Here is a 25,827-nt window from a genome sequence, read left to right as displayed (position 1 = left end):
TTCTTGTGAAAATCACTTTTAACTTTTTATATTGAAATAATTTCAGACCCAAATAATTCTCACACAAATTTCTACCTTCATCCAGATTCCCTAAACGTTAATAGTTTACTCTCAAATATTGAGTTATAAACAATATTTTCCATCTTCCACTGAACAAAAATGGCTCCCCACTTGCTCTACACCAGCCTATTGATATTATCATGGTCACAACTAAAGGTTGTCCATCTTGAAACTCAGGAATGTTTACACATAACAAGACAAATCTGAAAGTCAGTTTCTTTATGAAGGGAACCAACTGTCAACATCAACATGGTAAGAAGCTGGTCTTTGCTTCTCTGTATATCAATACAAAAAAAAAGCCTTCAGTTTTTAAGTTAAACATTCAAAAAACCTTCTTAACTATGGAAATATTTAAGACTAGATAATATTATTTTTTATGTGTTCATTGCTAAAGATCTTAAAATAAAAGCAAGGGAGCAATCTTCTTTGCATGGTGAGAATTTATTCTTGGGCTGGAGGCTGGGAAAGTACTGGATTCTCCCTCCATTCCCTTTCTGGTCCAAGAAGTCTTTGGACCACAGTCCCCTGCCAATTGGTAACACCTAAGAAACAGCAGATAGAAAAAACAGTCACCACACAAGCCACCACACCATGAGCAAGCACAGGACATTGAGGGTCTCTGGACCAGCCACAGCTGAGCTCAGCAGGACCACACGGTTCTCAGGAGAGTCCCGCAAACCAGCACCAACATCTCTGGCCCAGAGCCACATCTGGCCTTCCCACATGTATCTTTGGCTGACCAAAAACCTGACAGCTGGAGAAGGGAAAAGAACAAGAGGAAGTAAAAAAGTAAAATTCTATGCTGTGAAATAAAAATTTCCTTAGAGCTCATAAGATTGTAGATAGGCTTAGATTTTGAAAGGGAAGATAAAGGAAGTGCAGTAATGTACATTCTAGGTGATGTGGGGAACAAATTAGAAATCCTTAGAGATAAATCAAGACAAAAAGTCGTCAGCACCCCACCTCCATCTCTCTGTCCCTCCCCTGCTGCAGGGTTTGAATCTAAACCCCTTCTTTCTGAAGTGGGCTGCTTCTCTGCCCATCTGGAACCTTCCACTGAAATCCCATTCAGAAATCCTCCTAGGAAGCAGCATCTGGTGGGGAAGGGGCAACAAGAGAAATAGCAGGCAGCAGCTTCTCACCCAGGGCTGGCACCCAGGGATCTGTGAGGTTTGTAGGGCATAAGCAAAAAGAGACAAAGAAATTGATCAAAGAGGAAAATGCCTTCCCTTTTCCATTTAGTCTAAGGAGACAGGGGTAACCCCCAAAGTCTTTGAACTAGGGTCCCCTCTCTGTTAGCAACACTCAAGAAACAACAGGATAGAAAAGACAGGAACAGGATGCTCCAGCTAACTCCATTTCCTGGGAAATAGGATTTCCCCAAAAGACTTTGTATTCCAGTCAGCCCTCTCCACAGCTGCTTCCTGGAAAGAACCCACTTTGCTCCCAGAAGATACCTTCCTGAATCATCTTCTATTTTGAACAATTATTGGGGGGCGGGGGTTTGTTTTGTTTTGCTTTGCTTTTAATGTATTAATGGAGAATGTAGTAAAGAGCCTTGGCTAAAGGTCAGAAGACCTGGGTTCACATCTTATAGTCACTTCTTCCTAGACTTTGCCATCCATTTTATGGATGGCATGCTCATCCATAAAAGGCAATCATAATACCTGACATAGGTCTCAAGATTGTTTTGCAGCCCAAAGATAATAATATATATTAATTCATTTTGATAGCTTTAAGAAAGTCTTCAGAAATTAAGGATAAATATTACCAGCCTGTGTTCCCGCTTCCCAAAGTCCAGTTCTGTGAGCAGCAACACTTTTTTTTTTTTTTTTTTTTTTTTTTTTTGAGATGGAGTTTCGCTATTTGCCCAGGGTGGAGTGCAATGGCACAATCTCGGCTCACTGCAACCTCTGCCTCCTGGGTTCAAGTGATTCTCCTGCCTCAGTCTCCCAAGTAGCTGAGATTACAGGTGTCCACTACCACGCCCGGCTTATCTTTTGTATTTTTAGTAGAGACGGGGTTTTACCATGTTGGTCAGGCTGGTCTCGAACTCCTGACCTCAGATGATCCACCCGCCTCAGTCTCCCAAAGTGCTGGGATTACAGGTGTGAGCCACTGCGGCCAGCGGCACCACTCTTTAACAGAGAAGATTTTCTATATCAAGATATCCCTTGGGGTCAGGCACAGTGGCTCATACCTATAATCCTAACACTTTAGAAGGCTGCACAGGAAGATTACTTGAGGCCAGGGGTTCAAGACCAGCCTGGTCAATAAAGTGAGGCCTCTCTCTATTTAAAAAAAAAAAATTGTAAGGCATCCTTTAGGACTGCAGGTCCTATGCGCAAGGCTGTGGACCTGCAAGATCTTAGAGACCAAATTTAATTCTATCGAATTCAACAAACTGTCCAGTGATATAGATGTTATTCAGTTCCTTGAGGCTGCAGGCTTCCCATATATTAAATGGAAATAATAATAGTACATAAGGTGATATGGGCATTAAATAAAGAAATAGATGTAACTCACATTTACTGAGTCCATTGCAGGTGCTAGATAACTCTTATTGTATGATGTATCAAACGCAGCATTTCTTTAAAAATGAAGAAACCAGAAGTGATGTCTATAAGGACCCTACTGCCTCACAAGCAAGACAAGACAAGGCACCAATAACTCCATCCCAAAGTCCACCTCTCACATGACTGAGAGAGGTACTTTCAGTACAAACAAAGGCAGGGAACAGGAAAATTCAGAGCATGTGTAAAGATCAGTAATAGTGAACTCTAGCTAGAACCTAGGTAATGTCTTCATTTGTCCAACAAAGGTTTGCTGAGCACTCCCTAAGTATGAGGAGCTCTGCAGGCTCTTGGAGATGCAATGGAGAGGCAGATAAGGCTAGATCCTGGAGGAGGGATGCATGTGCCGGGGGCATAGTACCTTTTAACCATGGGTTAGCCCTTGAAGGGTAACTCTCCAATAATAACTAACTTTTCTTATCGTTTCGCTTCTTTTTCTTAAGGAGGGGTGGACACAGAGAAAAGTAAGTCAGTTAATTAAGAGTTCTGGTTAAGAGTCCTAATTAGCCAGGCTTTACTATAAGTAACAAATATTGTTTAAGTTCCATGTCCTGATTGGTAAAACACAATGAGTATATTCCTGTCCATGTTGATGGGAAATTATGGAGAAGAGGAAGAGGCACCATATAACTTTCAGTCTTTTCCCCATCAAGCAACACAAACATATCTTCCCAATGTTAAAAGGATGATAAAATTTGGGTGATACATTCCCAGGCAAGGGCTTTCTCTGAGGGTACAGTTGGGTCTCGGAGAAAGTTGAGGCCATTTCCTAATACTAGCTAACACCATTCTAAGCATTTTACATATATTATGTCTCTCAATCCCCGCAAAAGCCCTACTAAAGTGAGTATCAATGTCCCCATTTTACAGATGGAGAAACGGAAGCTCAGAAAGTCTAAGACATGTGCTTAGGTTTACAGAACAGCAAACCTGGTAGAGCCAGGTTTTGAACCAAGATTGCCCAATTATAATAATAAATATTCTGATGAGTATCTTAGGTACCAAGATAAACACCAATCCTGAGCAGTCCACTGGGGTAAAATTCAACACAGACATCAGAAAACCTTAAGAATCCCTCTCAGGGGTGCTGGATATAGAGACAGAAAGAGGCACAGACAGAGAATATACATCTAAAAACCTTTCTTTGGGGAAAAAAGAGAATAATCTTAGTCCCTAAATTCCTAACTTCTTGGCATTTTGGAGTCAGTTCTGGGTTCAAATCTCAGACCTAACCCCAGAATTAAGATATTTCCCTAATCCCCCCATCCACTAGGCCAGAGGAAGTGATAGTCTTTGGGGTTCCCAAAGCCCCCCAAACAAGATATAACAATCATATCCCTAATCACCCTGCTTTATTACATGAATTGTTCTATTCTATTGGGACTGGGAGCCCCATGAGGTCAGAGATCAAGTCTGTGTTCTTTGAAGCTGAATCCTCAGTCTCCAGCATAATATCTGTATGTAATGAGCTCTAAAATTATTACTGCACTTTCCTGACTGTTCTTCAAGACTGCCTAGGGTTCAGGCAACCTCTCAAGCTAGCCTCAGGACTATTCTTCTCTCTTCATGGAATGAAATACCTAAACCTTTGATCTGGTTCATCTAACCTACAAGCTCAGAACAAATGGAATGATAACCCATCTGTGACTTCCTTGACCTGCAGAGATGAAATAAACCCCATAAGCCTCATAATTCCCAGGGCCAGCTGCCCCAGGGAACAGGTGTGAGTGCCTCTGAACTGAATCACAGGTCACACCCTCAGGAGAGACTGGCTGACACAGGTGGACACACAAACAAAATGGAAACATTTTGGCAGGGGGAAAAAAAACCACAGAACTGCCTTAAAACTCTCTCTTCTGCCCCTTATTACTCTATTTTTAGAGGCCAGAGGCAAGCTTTCTTGAATCAATATTTAGCTTTCCAGGCTCACAGTTTCTCTGCTCTTGCGAAAAGGCTCAGCTCCCACAGGGAAGTAACAGAGACCCACCTTGACCTCTTCTCAGAAGGGTCATGACCACCAGCCCTCAGACTCTAAATATTACTACCTCCACACTCCCTGGGAAGGCAGGAAATAAGCTCTCTTTCCATGTTGCCTTACTCCAGAAATATTATGTGTTGTCCTCTCCCTCTCTTTCTCTCTCTCTCTCTTTCTCTCTCTCTCTCTCTCACAGACACACACACACACACGCATGCATACACACACACACGCATGCATACACACACACAGCCAAGGGCCATAACAGTGCTATTGATTCAACAGTGAGGTTCCCCATAACCCAGAAAATGGAACAAGTGAAGTTTCCTAAAATCCTAACAAAGAGCAAGCAACAAAACCTATCTGTGTCTGCACGACTGCCTCATTTGCCACCTTCAAATTAGATGCAAAAAATCCAAGAGAGGCAGGAGTGAGGCAACCATCATGGAAAACAGGCTGGGCTGGTCTGGGTGGGTGGGAAATAAGTAGCGGGGCTTAGGACACAGACCTCTGCAGTCAGCTGGTCTCACTCTGGCACTGCCACTTACAAGCTGTTAATATATGATCTTGGACAAGTTACTAAACCTCTCTGGGGTTACAGTTTCTTCACCTATAAGCTGAGAAAATAATAACTCTTATACTTAAGTGAACAAAATGAGGCCATGCCTATGAATCATGTAGCACCATTCCTGGCACCTAGCAAGTGTTCAAAAATGATAGAAATGCCCATCATTATGATCATCATTATTTCATGGTGACAAGTTAGGAGCAGCAATTTTAGAAGAGAACTCTCAATGAGTCAGAGATTTATGTTTTTTAATGATTTTCCAAATTTTTCTGCTGCCTTAATTTAATTACTTCATTCCATGATCTCAAATGACTCAATCAATCAAAAAAAGGCCATTTCTCTCCATAAGCACGTGAAATCCAATGGCTTTTCCATCCCATGGCTGGAGGTTTTCGCTTAGCTTTGGCAGACTGATGTAAACAATATGTCCAAAGAATTTTAATTGCTATTTCATTAATGAAGTCCCATTAACATCCCTCCCAAACAGCTCTGCTGATGGCCTAGTGTATGGCTGTCCAATTACCAAACAACAAAGTCCCCATAAACCTAGGCCCTGGCCTCTGAGGTTAAAGATTAAGCAGTCCCTGGAAACAACAATAATGAGGTATAAGAAACAGGCTGTGAAAGACACTGGGGTCCATTTCCCAGCTACTAGATGCCCAGGAAGACTGTGATGCCATTAGCTAAGGCAAGAGTCTGAGCAGTCAGCTTCTAAATGCGGGACCTACCCTCCCCACCCCAGAATAACATATATCATAGCAAAGATATGGGGGACTTCCCTGAGGGGGAAACTGAATCCAGAGGAAGCTGGAGGGACTGCCATAGCAGGAAGTGACAGGGCCCTTCCAAACAGGAAACCAAATAGGCAGCTGGACATAGAGATGATGCTTCAGCCCCCACAAAGTTGTGCTCTCGCTGGAAAAGCCGAGGACCTATCAGAAGGCAAGACTGGCTTTAAAATAAAGTCACATTTGTTTAGAGAGCAAGATGGCAAAATCTATCAAAAACTTTTTTATTGTACATTCTTTTTGATCCAACAACTATGCTACTAAGATTGTACCCTACAGGTATACTAGCAAGTGTACTCCAAAATATTATGTACAAGAATTCTCATGGAAGAATTTTAAATAAAAGAAAAAACTGGAAACATTAATGTCCAACAATAGAAGACTGGTTAAATAAATTATACTCCATCCATGAGATGCAGCAGACTAAAAGAATAAGATATAGCCATACACAAGGGTGTGGAAATAATTGCAAGATTTGTATTGTCAAACAAAAGTCCAACAAGTACAGAGTGTTTCTGTTTGTGTAAGTTAAAAAGCATAATATATAAATTCTGTAAGGATACCAAGGATCTCCCCACTTCAGAGAGACAGCCTGGGAGAAGACTGGCTTTGCATTTTATACCTCTATGTACTGCTTACATTTTTTGGTCATGAGTATAAATTGCTTTTATTGAATATATTACCTAAATTTTTCAAACAATGGTCTAGAAATGTATCTGCTAACATGGAAAGACATTCAGAATATACTGCTAAGAATGTTTTTTTAAGAGATGGGGTGTCTTACTATGTTACCCAGGCTGGATTCAAATTCCGGGGCTCAAGCTATGTATGAAAGCTTGAGCTATCAACCTCAACCTCCCAAGTAGCTGGGACTATAGGCACCTGCTACTGTACCTGGCTAAAATGTTTTTTTAAGCTGGAAAGCATACATATACAATGAAAAAGATTTGGAAGGATATACATCAAGGTACTGCCCAGCAGTTCTCTCTGGGTAGGATTGTGGTATATTCTTTCTACTCATGTGCTTTTTCTGTAATAGTCAGGGATGAGTTTTTATTAAAATAGAAATAATAACAACAATAATAACAACAGAAAAAGAAAGCTTTTTAGAGAAGGAAAAGAAAGAGAATTCAGCAGCTAAACTGGAATCTACAGACAAGTGAAGGCAAAGCAAAGCTAGCCAGAAACTGGGAAGAGTAGGGGAGGCTGGACAGGACATACCTGCCTGCACTACACATCTAGATAAAGAGAAAACAAAACCAGAAGTCCTGGAAATCCTTCCTCCCCAAAAGTGCATGTGGTCTGCAGCAGCAGTGACCTGAGGATTCCTGTCTCTCCTGCCTGGACCCAACTCTGAGGCTCCCTCACTGCAGATGATGAGGTTGGCAGGGAGGCTCCACAGCACAGCCCCCATGGTGTCTACTTCCATAGAATGCTCTCCTCCCCATTCCCCCTGTTCCCCAGATCATCCTGGAAACAGGATAGGATGCACTACTCCCATGATAGAGAGGAGAAAATAGGCTCAGGATTACTCAGCTCCAAAATGTTAGCTGGTCTGATTCGATTCCTAGTTCTGATCTTGAAGGTCTCCTTGTAGTTTGTTGGCATGAAATACCTTCTAACTCAAGGCCTAGATCCAGGGAGACCTGTGACCACAGAGACCAATGTTTTCCCTTGTGTGTGACCCTAGTGGGTGCCTGCACCCCTGCACTTACAGTAGAGTGAGGTCACAGGTCTGTCTCAAGAGGCAGAGATGGCAGAGAACCCCAGGCTCCATCTAAAGTCAGGGGTACAAGGGAAAAACGCAGGCCCACATCAGTGGGTGGGTTCAAGGGAGTAAGCATGGATAATCATTTTCTACTTCTTCTCTAAATACTGCACAATCTAAACTTCATTCCCTTCTTCTAACATCTTTGCATCATGGCCTTATCTTCTGCATTATACTACTTTAAAAATATTACCTCCCTAGTATGCAGAGCAGAGTGGGCTGCAGAGAAAGCCACCCAGGAGAGGATCACAGGCTCCACAGAAGGCCTGCATAACAGGGAGGAGACTCTCAGCCTGAAGATCATGCTGACCCAGCCAGGGAAAGTAGGAGGGCCTGCTCACTCATTCAGTGAGGGAACAGGCTCCATGTGTCTGGGAGGAAGTCACCCGACAGGGAAGAGAAGAAGACACCCACATGGCACTTCCTCCATCCCAAGATGATGACATACCCTGTGTCTAGTGGACAGCTGGATGTCTGTCTACACTGTCTGGTTGTTGGGATTTGGTGACTACATTGCACAGGCTTCTAGGAACATGCTTTCAATGGAAAATGCCAACTCTAGCCACATGCACTCCTCAGTTACTGATTCACAGGGCATCCTTATGTCCAAACTGGGCCTAGAAGCTGTAGAATGTAATAAACACTGGCTCTGGAGTCAGCACCGTCTGGGCTTGAATCCTGCCTTCTGTCCCTTCTGTCACTATGTGACCTCAACAAATTACTTCACCTCTCTGTGCCCTGGTTTCCTCAGCTATCGTATGCATTAAATGGGATGATGCCAATAAAATGCTTAGCATAGGGTATGACCCAAAGGGAGAGCTCAATAAACACTAGCTAAGAATAATTCATCAGGATGTCTGCATACACAAACCCATAATGCGGACAGAACTCAATCACTATGACAGCAACAGGACCAAGGAGCACCAGAAAGATGGATGTGTTCCCAGCTGCATCTGCTGCACTCTCCCACAGATGAGTCTCATCATCAGATAATGAAAGGGGCAAAGGGAGAAAACACAGACATTGAAAGTTGGGAAAAGCCAGGCCAGAAGAGCCCGGGAGCCCTATTAAAGCGGGGGATTCATATTAGAGAAATGCACATCAAAACTACCAAGTGATACCATCTCATACCAGTCAGGATGGCTATTATTAAAAAGTCAAAAAACAACAGATGCTGGCAAAGTTGCAGAGAAAAGGGAATGCTTATATACTGCTGGTGGGAATGTAAATTAATTCAGCTACTGTGGAAAACAGTCTGGAGATTTCTTAAAGAACTAAAAATAGAACCACCATTTGACCCAGCAACCCCATTACTGGGTATATACCCAAAGGAGAATAAATTGTTCTACCAAAAGACACATGCACACATGTTCATTAAGCACTATTCACAATAGCAAAGACATGCAATCAATCTAGGTGCCCATCCACAATGGATTGGATAAAGAAAATGTGGTACACCATGGAATACTACACAGCCATAAAAAAGAACAAAATCATGTCCTTTGCAGGAACATGGACACAGCTGGAGGCCATTATCCTAAGTTAATTAACACAGAAACACCAAATATCACGTTTTCACTTGTAAGTGGGAACTAAACCCTGGGTGCCTATGGACATAAAGATGGGAACAACAGACAGCGGGGACTCCAAAAGGAGTGGGGGCAAGGGCTGATAAATTTCCTACTGGGTACTATGTTCACCATCTGAGTAATGGGATCAACAGAAGCCAAAACTCAGCATCACACAACATACAAACGTAACAAACCTGCACATGTACCTCTTGAATCTAGAATGTAATTTTAAATTTTAAAAAAGGTGGGAATTCAGTACACTCCCCAAACCTCAGACAACTGTATCAGCCAATTAGGGTGGGATATGTGCTAGGTGTGCACACACATGCATGCACACACTATGTGGAAGGAGAGGGGTGGTAAGAGGAGACACAGAAGGAGACAGAATTTCTGACATCTAAGCACTCTCCCTTTGCCACTGCACTAGCAAACGTTTGTGAAAAGAATCTGCAGGCCAGGCACAGTGGCTCACACCCGTAATCCCAGCACTTTGGGAGGCTGAGGCGGGTGGGTCACAAGGTCAGGAGATCGAGACCATCTTGGCTAACACGGTGAAACCCCATCTCTACTAAAAATACAAAAAATCAGCCTGGCATGGTGGCAGGCACCTGTAGTCCCAGCTACTCGGGAGGCTGAGGCAGGAGAATGGTGTGAACCCCGGAGGCGGAGCTTGCAGTGAGCCGAGATTGCGCCACTGCACTCCAGCCTGGGCGACAGAGCGAGATTCCATCTCAAAAAAAAAAAAAAAAAAAAAAAAAATCTGCAGAGAAAATGCTTGCCTTAGCAAGAGCTTGGCTCCTGCTAAAGCAAAGACTTAGCACATCCAACCATCTAGAAAGTGACCTCTTCAAAGGCTTCACTGGGAGCCCTCCCCAGGAAGAGAAAGGGCTCCCTAAGTGAAGATGGAAAGGCAGTGGAGAATATGCAGGGAAAAGAGAGCACAGGAACAGCAGAGAAGCAGAAGGGTCAGGGTTCAGAGTCAGAAAGAATCAGCAGGACTCAGAATTGAGGCTACTGTGTAATGTCCTTCACAAAAATCATCATATCAAGACTATCTTTACAAGTCTTCAGAAAGAAGACCTGTTTGTGCCTTCAGAAACAGGCTGCAGGGAGACATGAGAGTCTCTGCAGGCTCCTGTGGTCAGGGACTTAATCAGAGAGAAAAAGCATGCCAAGAAACAGAGCAAATGCTTGTTGCTTTGTTGACCAAGAGGCTAACACAGCACAGGTAGCTAGCTGGCAGGTGGGCAGCCAGTAGGTCCTCAGCTAATTTCCAGACACTGGCTGAACAGGAGGCACTGAACAGAATAGCAGCCATGACAGTGCTTGAGCAGGGGGAAGAAGGAGGTGTTTTATTGCAAGGGAAGAAGGTGGCCATGACTGAATTTATCAAGTTAAATGATCAGACCTATTTCCTAGTCATTCATCATCTTTCTTCAGGCTGGAACAAGTGGCAATGAAGATTTCTTTCCAGCTAGCTAAATAAACATGGTGGACTGAATATAAATGTTCATTTCTACTCCCTCCCAAAACCCCATTAAAATAATAGAATGACAAGCTCTAGTGCAGAGAACGTCTCCAAGAAAAATAAGCGAACCAAAAGATTATCTGATGTATTGAGGACTGTTCTAACAAGAATTAGTGGTAGAACCATACACTATGCAAGAGAAAAAGACAATTATTAACTGCCCTTCTTATTAAAGTTTTCTGATTTAAAAAAAACACTATAATTATAATAGATGGCTTAGTTCAGTTGTGGAAATGGTATTTGGACAATAAAGAGGGGGATGGCTGCATGTGTGTAAGGGGAAAGTCTGCAAAAGCTCAGTCTTATTCTTCTGGAGAAGTCAACAAATAATATCTAAAACTAATAAATCAAAAAATAGCAGTTACACATATTATTTTGATAAATGGACGTGAGTAGCAGATGAAGTAGCTTTTAGGTGGATCAGAACCTGCATTTTAATTCCTTAAGGATTGAAAATGAGTGGCTCTGGAGCACAAGACTCAGTGTGGAAAGGTGGAGCAGGGCACTTCTCATCATTATAAGCCCTGCAATAGTACGTGACTTTATTTTTTTTTTTAGACGGAGTCTCGCTCTGTCACCCAGGCTGGAGTGCAGTGGCAAAATCTCAGCTCACTGCAAGCTCTGCCTCCCAGGTTCACACCATTCTCCTGCCTCAGCCTCCCAAGTAGCTGGGACTACAGGCGCCCACCACCAAGCTTGGCTAATTTTTTTTTTTTTGTATTTTTAATAGAGACAGGGGTTTCACCGTGTTAGCCAGGATAGTCTCGATCTCCTGACCTCGTGATCCGCCCGCCTCAGCCTCCCAAAGTGCTGGGATTACAGGCGTGAGCCACTGCGCCTGGCCAGTACGTGACTTTTAAAAGAATGTTCATGGAACACTCAGATAAAAACAAAGGTTTTCTTAACAATAACAAGACCTAGCTCAAGACCTAGCTCAGTTTGCTCTCCCCACTCCCCAAGTCTTCTTGGATCTTCTTCCTCTACTCTAGTGAAAATTGCTGTCTGTACCATCCCCTTGACAATTAATCATTTTCCACTTGGCAATGAGCTAAACTCTCCTATCATTAATTATCTTTCCACCTGTATCCCTAACTAAATCATAGCTGCTTCACAGCAGAGAACACTTCTCATCATCTTTGAGGAGTCTGCAGAAGACCAGGTGATTAGATCCACAAACTCAGAGGAGGTGCAGCAGTCCGGCTCCCCCTTACCTGCGTAGGCATTGGCCTGCTGCAGAAGGTCAGTGCAGGTGTGCACATCTGCAAACGCACGGATGCCCAGGCAATTGGTGGGATGCAACTGAGACTGCAGGAAGTCACAGCAGTTCTGCCGAACATCCATGAGCTGCAGCAAGCTGGCTGCCGGGAGCAGCACCTGCAAGAGAAGGTAACATTCTCAGACATTGGATCCCACTGGCAGGGACTCATCTGCCTTTTCCTATCATATCACTCCCATGCTCAAGATCTTTTCATGGCTCTCCACTGCCTGCCCAATAAGTCCAAACTTCCTAGCCTGCTTTCCAGCCCTATTTCCCACTACTCTGCCCTTCACGGACCCTAAACACCAGCAGATTCTCTGTATCCCTACAGCCATGCTTCCCAGTCTTTAATCCCTGGGGATCTTATTAAAATGCAGATTCTAATTCATTAGGTCTAGGATGGGATCTGAAAGCCTGCATTTCTAATAAGAACCCAAGTGATGCTTGCAGTTGCTGGTCCACAAACCACACTTTGAGTAACAAAACTACACACACACACACACATACACATACACACACACAAACACACACACACACAATGGTTCTCATACTGGGCTGCGGCAATACCTTAAGAGTTTTTAAACTACTGATGCCTAGGTCTTGCCCTAAAAGAATCTAAATTAATAGGTATGGAGTGTGGCCTGGACATTAAGATGTTTTTTAAAGCTCCCCAGGTGCTTCTAATGTACAGCCACGTTTGAGAGCCACTGTGCCACAACCTTCAGTGTACTGTCCTCATTCAGAAAGGTACTTAATGAATGATTAATTACTGAACATCTATGTGCCAGGCACTAGTTTAGGCTCTGGGATTCAGGGGTAGGCAAGAGAAACCAGATCCTGTTCTCCTGGAGCTTAGAGTCTACTGGAACAAGATTCATTCCAAATCCCTCAGGACTCAGCCAACAACACTTTATTCTCCCATCAAACAGATACAAAGCAAAGAACATCTTTAGGTACATTCTTAGAGAAAGGAGAGCTAAGTTTCCATTTAAAAGGTCACAGGACACATGACTATTTATACTATATCCTGAAAGACAGAAATAATTCTTGCTCAGGTGTATGTGCATGTATTTTTCCTAAGGGTCAGGGAAGACTGGCTTGAGCAGGCCCGCTAGGTGCTCAGACAGCCAACCTCTGTCAATTTTCCCTAGGACTTTCCCTCAGCTGCTGCAGCCTGCCTCTAGATCAAACATACAGGACAAAAGGCCAAAGTCCTGTCCCACTCCAGCTCTGCTACCCTGCCCTTCACCTATGGAAGCAGCAGGTAGTCCGAGAATGACTTTCCAAAAAGAAATTCAGAAAAAAAATCACACTGCAGAATAGCTTGATTTAAGGCTGCTTATCTTGGGGACCCTGGCATCCACTTCACCCCAAAATAATCCCCTTGCCCCAGGTCTTTGCTCTCAGCTGCTGTCCTGGCTCTGAGAGAGAGTGACTGAGCCAGCTACACTCTAGCTGTTCCCAGCCACAAGGGCTTGCCCAGGAAGATATGGGCTGCAGATGCGTTTGTTTTCTTGATTCAGGACACTTGAAAAAGACTTCTTTTTTTTTTTTTAAGTGATTTAAATTCTGGACTCTGTCTTTCTCCCAAGACAGCTCTGAGTCCTCAGCTCTGACTCTCATCACTTGTACGTACTCAGGCCAAAAACTCTGCCCTACTGCCCATTTGGGGGCTTTGTCCCTCCACTGGGGTTACCAACAGTCCTAGTTTTTCCAGGACTGGGGGTCTCCCAGGACTTTCAGGGCTAAAAGTGAGACAGTCGGTCACCCTTCATTATCCCTGCCCACAGACAATAACCACCAAGAGCCACCACTATCAGTGCTCGAACTCCTGAGCCAAATGCCTACGCTCAACAAGGAAAGCTGCTCCTACCCACAGGCTTACACTTCTCTCTCATGACAGCTGAGTTCTAGAAAACGTGCTCCTTTTCCCTTCATCCTCTCTTCCACTATCCTATATCCCCAGCAGGAAAACAGTAAATTAACACCATGTCTGTGATATTTTCTGAACCACTAATACATTCCTGAGAAAGAAAAAGATAAAATCACCCTCTTCTGAAAGTTTTGGACTATAAATGAACACAGCCAGGATCCAAATCTAACCACCTGAACTCTCTCCCCACTAAGCAGCCACCACCTCCACTAAGCAGCCATAAACTGGGAAACTCAATTAACCTGTGAGCTTGCTCAGCCTGGCTGAACAGATTCCAGGACCAGATTAGTCTCTGCCTGCTAGTCAAATGGAGATCCATTAACCATTCTTGCTGAATGCACACCAGGAATAAAAAGCTCTGCTCCTAGTCTCCAAATGACCTCCATAACACCCCCTGGCCAGTATCGGCTAGAGTTAAGACTGGTGTTAAGGCCATGGGTTGACCAATCGTGCTGATTTACCTAGGACTTTGCCATTTTTACCACTGAAAGTCCCCATCCCAGAAGGCCCCTCACTTCTGGGCAAAATAGGATAAGTGTTCATCCTAGGGAGGAGTAACCTCTAACCAGTGACCCTAAGAAGCCCTGAGGGAGATGAAGCCATCAAATGTTGGCCAGCACAAACCCTACTCAGAGGTGTGGTAAACTCCAAAACGGCCAGATGTGAGAAGAGGCAGGAATTCAACAGCAACCCTCTCCCCACCACCCACCACCCAAGAGGATTTCTGAGAGTCCAATCTGCCCCCAGACTGCATTCCAGCGAGCTCCCCAACCCCATACACATACACAAGATCATGCCAGTGACACACAGTCCCTTCCCCCTTCCCCTCTTCCAAGGAGACAGCAGCACAGTGTGGTGCTTAAATTCTCAAGCTCATGACAACTAGCCAGAGAAATGAAATAATAAATATTTCCTGAATATACTCCTTAGGTTACACTTTCCATTTTTAAAACCTCCCTGGATAGAGCTACCCACATAGCTTTCAACTTCCCTACTGTTCACAATACCCACTTAGTAGGCAAAAATTATAAGGCTTTCTACCTCTCCACACCCCTTATCCTGTTTGAGTCCACTCCTACCCAAAAGCCTTCCCAAACCGTCTTCTTAAAATGAATGGGGCTTCTGGTTTCTCTAGTTGCTCTTTCCCTCTCTTTGACTCTGAGACTAGCTTAGAGTCAAAGGCCATTTTCTTCTTTCTACTTGCTTAATACAGAAAAGTGTGGGAAAAAAAGTCAAGGAAATCAGAATGCTGAAGGGAAGGCTTAGAGGCTGGAAGATGTATCACTGCTCAGACTCTGGGTCTCAGGGATAAATTAGGGCCCCACCCAATGGGGTTCTGGGATCTAGACACAAGTACAAAACACATTCCCAGAGGCCCTGAAAGAAAAAAGAGCAACACATCCATGAAATGACTGTCTTCAGTTCCCTCTCCCAACATCAACAGGGCTTTGAGAGGACTTCCTCTTCTCTTATCTTGCCTGAAACTCTACTTCTTCAAAGCAGCAGCAGTGACAAGATTATGAACAAAAGGCCAAGTGTAGGTCCTCAGCTCTGAAGCAAGACCATCCTCATAGAATAACTAAGGCAGTACTGCCTGGTCCCTGGAGGGAGGAGGCTGAGATCAGAGGAGTAATTGGCCAAAACCACCCATCAGGATGGAAGATTACCGTAAGTCAAAAATCTAGCTTGCCTTCTGCCACCTCAGCATTACAGTTCTTGGAAAACAGGCCCTGAAATGGCCCCCAGCAAAGAGTTTACAGGTTACCCTTCAGCTTGCAATAGCTTCCCCTCCATTTTTCATGTGCAGGCCCTGTTTTGTTTTTTTTTCTCCCTCAGATAACATGAAAACACAGCAGAGGATATCCTGCCACAGAGTTTGCTTCCTTTAGCAAAAACAAAAGGAAATGCCCTGCCTCAGAAAGCACCTACTCCTGGAATTGCAGGGAGGCAGGGCCATGCACAGAGGGAGGGTACCAGCCAGGGGCCCCAGGTGTTGGGGCCACCCAGGGTCTCTGCCCCAACCACACAGTGGGTCTGGCACAGAATCAGTGCCACATAAAGAAAGAAAGGAAAAGAGGTGGGGGGTATATAGATGAACAGGAAAGCTGGCAGAACAGCAATGTGATTAAGCGTCATTTTGAATTTTGACTCCTCCACTTACCAGCCATGCAACTGAGGACAAATTACTTAACCTCTCAATGCCTCTGTCTCCTCAAAAATAAAATGAGGACAATAAGGTTTGTTATGAGGATAAAATGAGAAAAATTTAAAGCAGTTAACACAGTGCTTGGTACATAGGAAGTGCTCAGTTGATGTTAGTTTTTATTATTGTAAATAATTATGAGCCAAAGTCAAGGTTCTGATCATTCATTTAATGAGAAACTAGAATTCATCATAGCCACAGAGCACAGTGAGTCAGAGGGGGCTGGCTTCAGCTTCGAACTCTACCACTTACTCTCTATGTGACCATGGCAGTTTATTTAACCCCTTTGAGCACCAGTTTCTTCAGCTGTAAAGGAGGAATCATATTGGTATGGTCCAATGGGTGATTATAAAAATTGAATGAGGCCAGGCGCAGTGGCTCACGCTTGTAATCCCAGCACTTTGGGAGGCCGAGGCAAGCGGATCACGAGGTCAGGAGATCAAGACCACGGTGAAACCCCGTCTCTACTAAAAATACAAAACAATTAGCCGGGCGTAGTGGCAGGAGCCTGTAGTCCCAGCTACTCGGAGAGGCTGAGGCAGGAGAATGGCGTGAACCCGGGAGGCGGAGCTTGCAGTGAGCCGAGATTGCGCCACTGCACTCCAGCCTGGGCGACAGAGCGAGACTCCGTCTCAAAAAAAAATAAAAAATAAAAATAAAAATTGAATGGAATAATGCATATGAATTGATGGGCACATGCTTGCTTATAAAAGTATGACTGCTGGTACCTCTACCACGGAAGGGGAACTCAGGGTCTCTCCAAGGTACATGTGGCTGGGAAGGGACTCCGGGTGTAGCTCTCACAGCCATTTAACCAAGCCCCAGATCTCTGATCCTTGTTTTTAAGGCTTTCGGGAAAGCCCAGTGCCTCCATGCTCATCTCCTCAGTGCACCAAATCCTCAATACCTCCTGTCTTCACAGACAACCTGTGAGCAACCGCCTCAGCAGATACATAACAGCATGAAGAAGAATCCACATTTTTATCCAAACTCTCTTCTTCCCAATCTTTTTTTTTTTTTTAATTTTTGGAGACAGAGTCTCACTCTGTCACCCAGGTTGGAGTGCAGTGGTGCAATCTCAGCTCACTGCAACCTCCGCCTCCTGGGTTCAAGTGATTCTCCTGCCTCAGCCTCCCAAGTAGATGGAATTACAGGCACCTGCCACCATGCCCAGCTAATTTTTGTATTTTCAGTAGAGACGGGCTTCACCGTGTTGGCCAGGCTGGTTTCAAACTCCTTACCTCAGGTGATCTGCCTGCCTCAGCTTCCCAAAGCGCTGGGATTATAGGTGTGAGCCACCATGCCTAGCCCCTTGCCAATCTTTTTTGTTTTTTCTCCAACATCACCCTTGACCTAACCACAGTTTAAAGTGAAGAGGTTAAAAGTCCCTAAACAATGAGGTTCAGAGAATTTTCAGTTTGGTGAATGCATCCACATGCTGGGAGGGTGACATAACCCAACCTCATAAGACAGAAGCTTCTGGACTCAGGACCTCCAAACAGTGAACATTATGTCCACACAAACTGTACCTTGCTTTATGTACCTCTTAATCCTAACCAGGCAATAAAGATCCAGAGTAGAATGTCTTCTAATTATCCAAGTTTGTAAACATTTTGTATTTTACAGGAAAAAAAAGTTATTAAATAAATACATGACGAAAAGAGCAAAGAGAGCTGGTTCCAGTTATAGACTTCTACTACCTCCCCTCTACTCATTTTATACCAAATTACTTTGCACTTACTGTTAGTACCAAAAAGTTATTCAGCTGTTTGAATTCTGAAATGAGATGATGACCTGGGGAGAACAGGAGTCACCTAAGCTCCCAGCTTTTCCTTCACAAGATTTTGAAGACATGAGTTAAAGACTTTCTACTCCCGGGGCCCAGGCTCATTCAGGGATATCATTTAGTGGCTAAAAGCATGGGTGCCCAAGCCAGGAAGGCATGAGTTTGAGGACCAGCTGGCCCACCTCCTGGCCATGTGGCCCAGGGCAGGTCACCTGACCTCTCTGGAGCTTTAGTTTCCTCTTCAGTAACCAACTGAATTGTTGTGAGGGTTAAATAAAATAACGCTGTAAAACGGTGGGTCCTGAGTGTGCAATACACTGAGCTATCAGTGAGCCTGAGTTTACCTGGACATTCTCTTCAGTCACCTCGATTTCAGCAGTATAGATGTAGTCAATCAGCTTACTCAGCGTCTGCCCATCCACGTCCTTGATTTCTATCTTTTTGGCTTTACTCTCAGACATGTCACCTAGAGTTTACAACAAAAACAAAAAGGACATAAATGTGGTACCTGGGATATGTTTACCTTCCACATGGCCTCCTGCCCTGTCTTGGAAACATAAAAGCACTGCCTGGGCTCCAGGAGGCAGTAGAAGGGATTCAGGCACAGAAGAGGATAAACCAGGTAACATCAAGGTCACATCAGCTTTGGGTCTGTGATCACCTACAAACCCAGCCTTAAGCATTCCTTACTCTATCTATTGCGCACTTCCATTGTGAAGGCAAATCTGTGTGCAATCACTCATTTAACCAACATTTACTGTAAACTTCCATATACAAGGCCAGAAAAAGTGAACAAGATATGCACCTGTCCTTAAGGAACACAAGTCTAGTAAGGCAGATATATAAAAGTGTTTATAAACAGAGGTGATAAGAGCTTAGTAGACAGAGTTATACACAAAGTATTGTGATAACAACAATAATAAGTAACATTTTTTGAGAGCTAACTATGGCCACACACCGTGTTAAGCACTTTAAAGTCTTTTAATCATCGCAACAACCTATGAGGTTTACTAATATTATCGCCATTTTACAGATGAAGAAACTGAGCACAGGAGGGTAGGTAATTCATTTTGCCCACAGTCACACACCTAGGAAAAGCCAAGTTGGGTTGAAACCCAGGGAGTCTGACTCTAGAGTCCATATTTGTAACCACTACGCTATACTAAATCCCAAGAACACAGAGGAGGGAGCAACAAATCTCTCCTGGGAACTCCAGCCAGGCATCCTATTAAGAGGTCACATTTGAAAGAGGTATTAGAGGATGAGGAAGAGTTCTACAGGCAGCAAAGGTGAGGAAGGATGAGCTGAATCTGGGATCCATTCGTGCAAAGAGAGGAAAGTACCAAAAGAATAAATTTTGGTGAAATGGCGAGAGGTTGGTGTGGCTGGTACAGGGAGTAACAGTGAGAAGAAGGAAGCTGGAGAGGTAGATGGGGCCAGGGCTTGACAAGCCCTGTAAGTCATGTAAACAAGCTGGGACTTTATCCCAGGTGTAGCACCATTGAGAGGTTTTCAACACGGAAATGACATCAACCGATGGGCATTTTTGAATGAAATTTTGGATGCAGGGTGGAAGCTAGATCACATGCAGGGAGAACAGCTGGAGGCCCTGATAATAATCCAAAAAAGAGAGAAAGCAGGGCTGTAAATAACGGCAATAGCAGCACCACATTTCCACGGTCCTGAGGCTCCTTGCCTTCAGCCTGCACTCTATATACAACACATGGGTTTATCGAAAGCCAGGCCCATTCAACAAGGGCTGCTGATTTCAGGAAAGACAGGCAACACGTGTCTTTGTAGACTGAAATAAAGGGCAACCTAACTGCAAGAAACAAGAGATCTAGAAGCCTTAATGTGAGTGTGAAAACAGAGCCTGGGCAGTTGTTTTCTCTCTGTGGAATTCATACACCAGAGCCAAGAAAATAAAGTACAGTACAGCATGTGGGCTGCAGACACCCACCTCCAAGCTGCACGGACTGCACATGATTCCTCCACCAATCCAGAGTCCCATCCTGACACAGTTCTAGAGCTGAATGACTGGAACGGAGAGGAAAGTAGTGGGGGAGACATTCCAAACCCCTCCTGCTCCCTTAACTGCCAGATCAGGTGGACCTGAGACCCTCCACCCTGTTCTCTCTTCTCTGACTGCCAGTGGAAGCCTGTGAAAGGCCTCAGCACAGTGCCCTGGGGCAGAATGAACAGGTAAAGAAAAAAGGGGAAAACAGTGTATTCCTCCTCCACCCATAAGACAGGCTCCACAATCTCTCTCTTGAGTTTATTGAGACACACAAACAAAAACATGCATACACAAGGAAATCAGAAGTTAAGCTATTAAAAAGTTCATTGATGAGGGTCCAGTTGGTAATTATACTGCAAAAGATAATCAAAGACAGCCAATTCTTTGTTTAAGGAGTTAGCCCTCAAAAAATAAGACAAAAAATAGAGCAGCCAGACTGTAAGAACCAAGAGATTCAGAAGCCCTCACAGCAGTGTAAATCAGAGCCTGGGCTGACTGTTTTCTGCCTGTGGAATTTGTGGTTGAAAGTCAGGTTAGGGTTTTGTAACTTGGGGTAAATAAACGGAAACTCCTGAAATTGTAAGAAAATATTTTTATATATGTGCAAAAGTTCACTTTTTCTAGGGGGATGACAGGTCATTTTTATCAGATTCTTACAGGCGTCTATGATTCAGAAAAGGTTAAGACAGTTTTCTAGACAGTAGGTCTTTAGGAGACTTTTCCTTGCTCCTTTACATGACCCTCAAATTTCTAATTTTCTATATTAAGTACAAGCAAGAAAAAAATGAGGTGAAAGAAAAACTAAGGGCTCAAAGACACCACTTAGTTTCTGAGAAAGCTTGTAGAACCCAATCTTATTATCTCTTATGAACCAGTAAAAATGACTACACCAAACTAAAACTCTAGTTTAAATGGGCCCTAAAAATAGTCATAGTAATAGTCACTACTGTATACCTGACCTTCTGCTAAAGTACACTAATGTGTATCTGACCACATTATTTCATTTAACCCTTGAAACAAGTCCAGGAGGTAGACAGTATTACTTCCATTTCACAAATTATAAAATTGGCATTTCTTTTTTTTTCGAGACGGAGTTTTGCTCTTGTTGCCCAGGCTGGAGTGCAATGGCACGATCTCAGCTCACTGCAACCTCTGCCTCCTGGGTTCAAGCGATTCTCCTACCTCAGCCTCCCAAGTAGCTGGGATTACAGGCATGCACCACCATGCCTGGCTAATTTGTTTTTTGTTTTTTGTTTTTTTTAAGTAGAGATGGGGTTTCTCCATGTTGGTCAGGCTGGTCTCGAACTCCCGACCTCAGATGATCCGCCCACCTTGGCTTCCCAAAGTGCTGGGATTACAGGCATGAGCTACCACGCCCGGCCAAAATTGGCATTTCAAGAGGGATTTACACATAGATACTAAGAGGCAGGACTGAGATTTGAACTTTGGCCTAACTCTAGACCCTGTGTCATTTCTAATACATCCCTCAATAAAATCTCACCCTAACTAATAACCTTAATAAAAGTATTCCCAAACTCAAGGCGTTGGTCCAAATTCTGAGGACAAGTTAGTACTTAATACCTAATAAAGAACCAAGCGGCTTATCCTCAACACATAACAAAGTGCTTGGCATAAAACAAGCACTGAAAAAGTATTTATTGGAGTAGAAAATAAAAAAAAGAAGGGAGGTTCTCTTGACATCTCATAATTCCATGGGCATCAGTAATTCTGGAGGGGGAAAACCATCAAGGACTTGGTCATTCTTGCTCCTTCACTCATCTCTAATAGTTTGACAAAATATTTCCAGAAAACAGAAGATGAGCCCTGTAAGTCCTTCCATGTTTGTGGTCAACCCAAGTGCTCTCTTCTGCTAGCTCTTCCCAAGAGGCCCAGACAGCCACCTCAGACTCTGAACTTTCAGAGAATGTCTGTCAGCTGCACATCTTTTTAGCCCTTTCCACCTTCCACTTACATCTGCTAACATGCATGTCCTGTTTCTCCAAAGAGAACATGATTCTCTCAAGGGCAGATATTTGCTCATTTATTCAATTCACTAAACATACATCAGATGCGTCCTCATGTGTCAAGCACTGTGCTAGGCCCAGAGAATACAGTGGTTAACAAGTCACAGCCCTGCTCTCATGGAGCTCAGTCTGGTGGATAGAGAGACAAGAAAACCAACAACTGCAAAAGATGTCAAATGTGGCCAGGCGTGGTGGCTCACGCTTGTAATCCCAGCACTTTGGGAGGCCGAGGCGGGCGGATCACGAGGTCAGGAGATCAAGACCACGGTGAAACCCCGTCTCTACTAAAAATACAAAAAATTAGCCGGGCCTGGTGGCGGGCGCCTGTAGTCCCAGCTACTTGGAGAGGCTGAGGCAGGAGAATGGCGTGAACCCGGGAGGCGGAGCTTGCAGTGAGCCGAGATTGCGCCACTGCACTCCAGCCTGGGCGACAGAGCGAGACTCCGTCTCAAAAAAAAAAAAAAAAAAAAAAAGATGTCAAATGTTAGAAAGGGGGATGTAGCTTTAAAGGTTCTTAAGCCAGGGATTCCTGCACCCTAAAGCTGCATGCAAAATGATGAGCACACAAGAGCACAGGTTTGCTCTTCCAGAGATAGAGTCCATTGTTTTCATCAGATTGATGCATAATGGTTAAGAGCCACTGATCTGGAGGAGTCATAGTTATTCAGAAGAGAGGTGAGAATGAGGGAAGAGTATCCCAGACAGACAGAATAGTATATACAAAGGTCTGGAGGTAACAAAGGGTGTTACCTTTGTAACCAGGTCACACCCTTTGACCTGTCTGGGAACCATAACAAGTTCAGTCTGGCTGGAGCACATTAGGGAAGAATGATGAGACGAGGCTGTAGATGACAGCAGGAGCTGGACCATTAGAGGGACTCACAGGCCATGCTAAGGAGTTTAGACCTCATCCTAAGGGCAACAGGGAGCCCCTGATAGATTTTAAGCAGGTAAGGGATACATCAGATTTTTATATTGGGAAAATCACTGTAGCCACAGTGTGGAGGATGGGTGGGGAAATGGGAAAACAAAACAGGTGGCAGATTGACGAATTAGAAGACTGCTGCAGAATATCAGGTAAAAGATGATGTTGGCCTGACTGTGTCTTGAACTTCTTTAAATACTTAGACCGTTAGGGCCTTGCACTTAGCAGCCTCTGAGAACCACGGAGGGCCCAGAAGAGCAAGCGATCCCAGAAGCCTATTAGGTAAAAGCATCCAAGTCTTCATTCTAGATCCTAACAAGCACACTATGTGCACAGCTGAGACCTTTTTAGGTGGAAGACTGCCAAAGAAGAGCAAGAGGGGGAAGGATGGACTGGAGGAGGGAAAGGAGAATCTTTCATTATCACAGAAGACTCAAGATGTCTAGAAAAATCACTAGCTCATCTTCCAGGTCATTGCTATAAAAACAACCTTATTATTAAGTAAATAAAGCCTTGAGAATGAAAATGGAATAGATTGGTTGGCAGGTCTCTCTGATGAACACCGCAGGTAAACCACCGACTACCCCTACATAGTTATATGTCCTTAAAGACAAGAAAAGGGGATGTTCAAGAGTCCTTATGTCACAGAATACCTTCTTGCTCCTAACTTGAATTAGTACTGTAATTTAGTCTCATGTTCTGGGTAGAGAGAACACAGGAAAATCCTTATCCTTTGCACAATGATTCTTCATGGGCACTAAGATGGTTATGGAACTTTCTTCCCCCCAACCCTCATCTAAGTCCTAAAATCTGGGCTGCCAACTCATTTGGCTAGAGCTGAGCACTAAGGCCAAAGACATTAACCTCACAGGAGAAAAAGAAATACTCTGCCATCTCCTTGAATTCTGACCAACCCTGTTGCAGGTGAGTGGTCTGGGCCATTTGACTGCAGATCAGGGAATGTCCTTAGTTCACAGGTCCTTATGTCACATCGGGAGTGAATAGCAGTCTGTATTCCTAGGTGCCGCACAATCCTCTGTTGAAGCACAGGTTACCCTATATCACCTGTGAAATAAGGACATTCTCTGTTCTGCCTTTATCCCAAGGCTGTGTGAGAATCAAAGGAGACAATGAGATTGTGAAAGGTGGGACAGCAGGATCCAGCAGAACCACAGTGATAGACACCGCCTCATCACCCACCCTCCCTGGAATCTCATCCCTCCTCCACCTGGAAATATCTTTCTGCTCAACTAGAAGCACAGGAAGCACAAAGTCAGGAAAAAAATGCCTCTGTCATTACATAGTGACTACAAAAAAAAAAAAAAAAAATCAACCCTAATCACCTCCACCCCCGACATCCACAAGAATTTTAAAAACTATGACGTGCTCTACAATAATAAAAGTAGACTTTATTAACTATCTACGCAGTGCTGAGTGCCTTATACCCGTTACCTATATTTGTTCCCTAGTTATTGTTATTATTCCAGTCTCTTCAATAAGAAAGCTGAGGATCAGAGAGGAAAGTGAATTCTCCACACACCTATGCAGTTAAGATTGGAATACAGGTCATTATTACTCCAAAGCCCTTTCCAAGATACCACACCATCACCCAGTACAAGGTGGCATTACCACACTTGTGTTTAATCCTTAGTAAAGAGGCCCCCACATCACCAACTCCAAACCTCTTCTATAAACATTCATAAAATATTCCTTACCAATAGTTTATCTCCAATGGTGGTCTCAATTTTAAGGCTGAGCTACTCTAAACCCAAACGAGTGTACCTCAGACCATCTCGGTCAAACCAGTTGGACCTTAATGGAGAAACCACTGGGAGTGAATAGCAGTCTCTATTCCTGAGCACCACACAGTCCTCTGTTGAACAACAAGCCAAATTCCTGCTCAAAAAACTTGCCATTTCTGCATCAAGAGTAACACTATGACACAGGACTACTGGCTCCCTCACCTTCAAATCTGGGTCTCCTGAGCCAGAAAAAGATGCCTGACTTTATTGTGGTATGATAGGGACAGGAAGAGGAAGCCCTATGTCACTGTCACTTAGCCCAAAAGTGACTAACTCTAGAAGATAGCCACATGGAAGGTAATGCCATTGCTCCTTCATCCCAGGCAGCCTCTGACACCTCCATCCCTTTTTCTCTGAACTATTCTACCTAATCCCTGACTCCTCAGGGGCAAAACTCTCAGAAACCAGACCCTATCTACTACCACTATTACTCTGCAACCTCCCTGAAGGCCTACTTTGTCTAAGAAAAGAATTCTATTCCCTAGTTCTCCTTCTCTCATTGTCCATTGCCTTGTATTCAGTTTTGCTGAGCTGCAAGTTATGCAGAGTTCTTCAAAGGCATCAGTACACAATACAAACACCCAGAACACAGACACGGGCCACAGGCTAGGGCCTGGTAGAGTCTGTCTTGCAGCAAGGGTGAAACAACAGTTCTATGGAAGGAACTTCATGCCTGGGAAGTGAATAAGACAGCCAGGCCCTCGTGGTTCTGCCTTGTGGATGATTCGTGCCTACTCCAAGTCTAAGCCCCTTGTCTCTCACCCCCAGCACATTCCTGAACTCTCCTCCCTATTTCTACTTACCATATATTCAAAGATACCAAACATCAGCCTAAATCTAATAAAAACTGGACAGTAACTAAAACTGGACAGTAACTCCTCTTTAAAAAACAAAAACCAATCGAAATCAGCCACTACATACAGTACAATATGACCAGATGAGTGGGACAGATCACTCCCAGGGCTTCGTTTGGGATGGAAACCCAAGTGTCTTTTAGCCATGATTATGGGCATAAGACCCTGAGCCCATATATTCTGTAGACCTCAGT

General features: G+C 44.0%; 1 protein-coding gene across 9 annotated transcripts in view; it reads right to left on the bottom strand.

Annotated features, from left to right (window-relative positions):
- Positions 1-25,827, bottom strand: part of KLHL3 (kelch like family member 3) — a 275,134-nt gene that overhangs the window by 63,414 nt on the left and 185,893 nt on the right. For 8 of the 9 annotated variants that reach the window (XM_063642807.1, XM_055286143.2, XM_063642806.1 and 5 more), the window contains 2 exons: positions 18,356-18,477; positions 12,043-12,205 (listed from right to left, as the gene is read on the bottom strand). In XM_063642807.1, the coding sequence (XP_063498877.1) occupies positions 12,043-12,205; positions 18,356-18,477 (285 nt within the window). Of the gene's footprint in view, positions 1-12,042; positions 12,206-18,355; positions 18,480-25,827 lie in introns of those variants that run through there. The other variant, XM_055286146.2, reaches the window with a different exon arrangement.

The sequence above is a fragment of the Symphalangus syndactylus genome, chromosome 7, assembly GCF_028878055.3.
Source record: "Symphalangus syndactylus isolate Jambi chromosome 7, NHGRI_mSymSyn1-v2.1_pri, whole genome shotgun sequence".
Lineage (NCBI taxonomy): Eukaryota > Metazoa > Chordata > Mammalia > Primates > Hylobatidae > Symphalangus > Symphalangus syndactylus.
This window is presented reverse-complemented; position numbering and strand designations above follow the sequence as displayed.